This window comes from Frieseomelitta varia, unplaced genomic scaffold (genome assembly GCF_011392965.1).
Source record: "Frieseomelitta varia isolate USP_RPSP 00005682 unplaced genomic scaffold, Fvar_1.2 scaffold_478, whole genome shotgun sequence".
NCBI classification, from domain to species: Eukaryota; Metazoa; Arthropoda; class Insecta; order Hymenoptera; family Apidae; genus Frieseomelitta; species Frieseomelitta varia.
The window spans coordinates 402,224-408,223 of record NW_025110232.1 but is presented as its reverse complement, the minus strand read 5'-3'; the positions used below and the strand labels follow the sequence as shown (position 1 = coordinate 408,223).

Sequence of the window (6,000 nt, the reverse complement as noted above, 5' to 3'; positions counted from 1 at the left end):
GTCAAAAATAGTTTCTCAACAATTGTAAGAAAAAAAATCTAAGATTCATTACATTAATAGATTTGGTACTTCCAGTGTTAATAAATTAAATTTTGTTCTAATCTTTCAATTCTAAATCTTTCAATGATAAAGAGACATTCAGAAAATTTCTTAGTCCACGTATCAAAAGCTAGAATTTAATTATGCAAATTGATTAAAAATAGTTGCAAATGAAGCGTTGTGTTAACATATCGCCCAAAATATTCCACATAGAAATCATTATAATTTGAAATAAATAGATCCATACAATTGCGTCTCAGAAACCAGTATATTAATTTAGTCAAAAATAGTTTCTCAATAATTGTAAGAAAAAAAAAATCTAAGATTCATTACATTAATAGATTTGGTATTTCCAGTGTTAATAAATTAAATTTTGTCCTAATCTTTCAATTCTAAATCTTTCAATGATAAAGAGACATTCAGAAAATTTTTTAGTTCACGTATCAAAAGCTAGAATTTAATGATGCAAATTGACTAAAAATAGTTACAAACGAAGCGTTGCGTTAACACATCGCTCAAAATATTCCACATATAGATCATTATAATTCAAAATAAATAGATCCATACAATTGCGTCTCAGAAACCAGTATATTAATTTTGTCAAAAATAGTTTCTCAACAATTGTAAGAAAAGAAAATTTAAGATTCGTTACATTGACAGATTTGGTACTTCCAGCGTTAATAAATTAAATTTTGTCCTAATCTTTCAATTCTAAATCTTTCAATGATAAAGAGACATTGAGAAAATTTTTTATTTCACGTATCAAAAGCTAGAATTTAATGATGCAAATTGACTAATAATAGTTACAAACGAAGCGTTGCGTTAACACATCGCTCAAAATATTCCACATATAGATCATTATAATTCAAAATAAATAGATCCATACAATTGCGTCTTAGAAACCAGTGTATTAATTTTGTCAAAAATAGTTTCTCAACAATTGTAAGAAAAGAAAATTTAAGATTCGTTACATTGACAGATTTGGTACTTCCAGCGTTAATAAATTAAATTTTGTCCTAATCTTTCATTGATAAAGAGACATTCAGAAAATTGTTTAGTCCACGTATTAAAAGCTAGAATTTAATGATGCAAATTGATTAAAAATAGTTGCAAATGAAACGTTGCGTTAACACATCGTTGGTGCTTGATGGATTAAGGTATAATACTCTCGAGTGATTTTAATTAACATGGAGCTGTTCTGTTTGCAGGTACAAGGGTGATCACGTGATAAATTACAGTCAAAGAGGTGGCATCAACGTAGTCACTGAAAAGCAAACGCGAACGTCACGCCTCTTGATATCCAAGGCGTTACCTGCTGATTCTGGAAATTACACGTGTGCCCCGTCTACGGCCGAGTCAGCCAGTGTTCTAGTCCACGTACTCAATGGTGGGTGAGTCAGAATAATAAAAATTTTCCCGGAAAGGTCGTAAATTTCTCGGTTAGCCTGAAATACGCCAGAGCGACGGAGTTTATGGCAATTATACGTATGTAGGAATTTTGAAAATAATTCCTCTGCCACTTTGAATAATCACAAACCTATAGGACAATCTTTTGGAAACAATTGACGAATGAAATCAGAAAATTGGTGGTTTAGTGTTTTTTGAGGAATTTGGAAAAAATAATAGTATATATAAAACAATTTTTTATATACATTAAGGAAGACTTCAAGAATCAATATTGAAATGACTATTAATATGTGAATTTAAGTGTAATGAAAGATTAAGATTCAATCAGAGTTCAGAAATTCGTAAGAATTTTGAAAGAAATTGCTATCTTAAACAATTGTATGTAAATATAATTTCTTTTCGGAAAATAAAATCAAAAGTAGAGGATTTGCTACTTTCTTTAGAAACTTGGAATGAAATTCTTAACCTAGTTAAATCACAATTTATGAGCTAACATTTTGAAATAAACTGCAGGATGAAATAAAAAATTAGGATTAAATTAAAGAAACTAAATCGAGATTTAGAAATTAATAGAGATCCTGAAAACAATTTTTATATTACCTTAAATGATTAAATACAAAATAATATTTTTGGAACAAATTCGAGAATGAAAACAAAAAATAGGTGGTTTATTATTTGAAAAAAATTCCTGTGAAAATGATGATTCTTATTTTTAAATAATTATATATATATATATAAAGTAATTTTTTTTTAATGAATCAAAGGACAGAGTCAAAGAGTAGGGTTTACTATCCTTTAATCAAAACCAATTCGTGATAATTAATTGCTATTAACACACTTACATTTCGATATATTCGAAATTATTATCGATATTTTCAGAAATTTAGACATATTTAGACATACTACGCAAGTCCCAGTATTTTAAATTGCTCGATGAAATAAACCGCATGATCTTTCATATATTTGTACAGAGCGTTCCACAGTTTACTGTATACATTTTGTCAGTGTGTTTCATAGATGAAAATAAGACTAACAAAACGAGCAAAATGTCCATTCATGCTTCGTTAAAAAGTTAAAATATGAAATATGAAACGCAAAGCTATACATATCAGTCAGTCACGCAATTCAGCGTACGTCTGACAAATTTCAAATATTTCAAACAGAGAAACAGAGTTTCGAACATTTTATAGCTGTTAAATCCGATTATTCACGATGACGATTATATTTTTTTTAAAATAATGTATCAATAAATTGAAAACATCTCATTATCATACGCGTAGAAAATTGAGTAAAAAAATATCGTGATAATAATGATAATAATAACATATTTTATACTCTTTAACGTATTTACGATCATTGTAACTTTTTTCTGTTTTTATCTGCTTTCTAATAAAAAAATCTAAGAAACATCAATATTTCTTAAAACTTTTTAATAAATTCTTAGTGAATAAATAAATTAGCATTCATGAAATATTTACTTTTGTTCTTTTTTTTAAATATATAAACTTTTGTTCTTTTTTTTAAATATTTAAAAATTACAAATGTATTTCGAAGTCGTCTACTTTTATCGATGTTAAACCTAACTAAATTTTATTGTGATTCTGTCTAATTTTCTTAACATGCAATTAAAATTTTTGTCGTGTAGATACTTTGGTATTGTAAACTTTTAATTTCAGAATCTCCTCGATAAATTCTTAAATATAGTTTCGTCAATATATCTACCAGAATAATAAAAGCACTATATATTAACTTATCACGAACACTATAATATATTTTCCTGTTCTAAATCGACAATAAAAATATCAGATTTGTTGCATTTTTCAACCTATTAACTGTGTCTGAAGTTGCTTCGCGGTGCGAAAAAAAGCGCCACCTTTTGCTATTTGAATAAAAATTCTAGTAAAAACTAAAAAATATTGGTAAATTTAATTAGTTATCGTAAATTTCAAAATGTTTTGAAACTGAAATAAAAAAAAATTCATTTAATAAAAAATACACGCAATAATAAATTGCTGTTACTGCAGCTTGTAAAATTGTAAAATTCCCTGAAATTCATTTTGAAATAGAATATTTATTTAATTGCCTGTCAGTGATTGCGTAACACGTTGACAATATTTTTCTATCAACTTTTCTCATGTTTCAAAGCGACGGATTAAATTTTCGACGTATCATTCCTTACTAAATACATCGTGAATTTGATTTTCATTCCTTTCTAAATTTCTAATTTAGTTTGATTGATTTTCTAATTCATTATACCTTTTCACGTGTTTGTTTTTCTCGATGAGAAAATTACGAATGCTTAAGTTTCATTAACAGTATCAATAAATCTGAGCGACAAAATTATTGATTTTTTTTTTACGAAACCAGTTGCCACAGTATTACAATTTAATTCAATTTTGCAACAGATGCATTCGTAATTAATTCAATTCAATTTTACAGCAGATGCGTTCGCTCTGTGTTCTAAGTATATTCATCAACTCGTAATTTAATCTGTACAATTAATGGGTTAATAACATGATATCATGTCACTTAATTTTATTTTCATCTGTAAAATACAACGACAGAGTACAGTATCGTGCATAAATATTCGAACAATTCTAAATTATTGCAAATGTACAAAATTCGTATGAATGCTCTTAATTTAATAGTTAATAGAATAGCCAATATCAATCAGGATAGATAAAAAAAAGCGATGGTTGAACAGCTGAAGATTTATTTTGAAGAGACACCTTAATTTTCAATTGTATATAAATTTTACGAAGCGTCAGAAATGAATATATATTCGCATATATTTCTTTCTTTAATTTTTTAATTTATTTTTATTTGTATATATTAATTTATTTTTTATTAATTTTATTTTTAATTTATTTTTATTTATATATATTAATTTATTTTTTATTAATTTTTTTACTTTAGTTTTAATTTATTTTTATTTATATATATATTAATTTATTTTTTATTAATTTGTTTACTTTATTTTTAATTTATTTTTATTAATATACAATAATTTATTTTTTATTCACTTTTTACATTAAATTTAACAGAAATCTGATCTGGTAAATTATACTAACTGTAAGATGTAAAAAATTAACACTATGGGAATGAAACAAAAATATCATCAACCCTTTTATGAAAATTGCACTGGATATTCGATTACTTGTTACTGTGTTCGCGTCTCTCGTTTTGACAAATCAAATTTTCGAAATGCTCGTAGCATCCTCTTTGGCGCACCGGATGGCAATATAAAGAAATACCATCACCTTGCGTGATAAATTTCCTTTTTGGACAGCTCGTACTGCATATTTCACGTACTGCGAGCAGACGTTGCGAAACTGCGTTCTATATTAGTGAGACACCTTCAGACGTGTAGCGTACTCTCGTCGAGATTTTCAATTATTTAGAAAGTTATCTGGTAACGTTGTTCGAATGAGAACCGTGGATCCTCGGAGGAACACGGAAGCAGAGGTTTATGAACGTCATAAATCCGCGAGATGACGAAGCTGGTAAGTCGTAGCGGAGATAAACTAAACGGCGGAGGTTGTAAAAAGAAGAGGGAGAACGCGGGTGTCAGTGCGCTCTATGGTTGGCAATAAACTTGATACCGCTGCCACATGTCACCAGAAATAGCAACCGCCTATAGTTTTACGCATTCCAAAAGACCAGATAAATAAATATATTCGCGACTGCACGTTTCAATCCTATCAATCCCGTTCTTTTATCTGTTTCTTTTTTGTAGGTTTCAATTTTGTGATATTCTTTTCTACGCAGAGGTCTACGAGATATACTGATTTCTGAGAAATTGTAGATTTCAAATTTAGAACTGGGACATACGTGTGTCACATCTAGGGTATGAAGATGTTAATATTCAAAGTAAATATATCTTTTATTACAACGTGAAATGTGTAGGGTTTAAAAATTTCAGTAAGCTGTGAAACAGAATAAATCACGTTGCATTTCATTAAACAAAATTCTGTGCACAAATCAAAAAAAGATTCGTTTTGAGATTTGTCTGAGACACTACCAAACACTAATTGTTAACACTAGTTAATGCCAGAACTACCAAAATAGTCAAAATGATCAATTTGTAATTTTTTCTTTTTTATATTTTATATTTTATATTTTATATTCTATATTTTATATTTTATACTTTATACTTTACACTTTATACTTTATACTTTACACTTTACACTTTATACTTTACACTTTACACTTTACACTTTACACTTTACACTTTACACTTTATACTTTATACTTTATACTTTATACTTTATACTTTATACTTTATACTTTATACTTTATACTTTACACTTTACACTTTACACTTTACACTTTACACTTTATACTTTATACTTTATATTTTCTTTTTTATATTTTATAGGTGTGAACAGTGCATTTTTAGAGACTTAAGTGATTTTTCGTATAGCTTGTGTACTCTATTGTATATTGTATACACATAGATTAGAATATATACAAATTTCGTAAAATTGTGGAATCTAGAATTTTTGAAATTTCCTTGCATCACGTTCAACATTAAAAAATAGTAAATATAAATTA

The 6,000-nt window shown here is 27.4% G+C and overlaps 1 protein-coding gene across 1 annotated transcript in view; it reads left to right on the top strand.

Moving 5' to 3' along the window:
* Window positions 1-1,152: 1,152 nt before the first annotated feature.
* The window catches only part of LOC122532851, a 122,809-nt gene continuing 117,961 nt past the window's right edge, over window positions 1,153-6,000 (top strand). Inside the window, exons 1-2 of the mRNA XM_043661973.1 lie at window positions 1,153-1,196; window positions 1,248-1,426. Of these exons, the coding sequence (XP_043517908.1) occupies window positions 1,153-1,196; window positions 1,248-1,426 (223 nt within the window). The remainder of the gene's footprint in view (window positions 1,197-1,247; window positions 1,427-6,000) is intronic.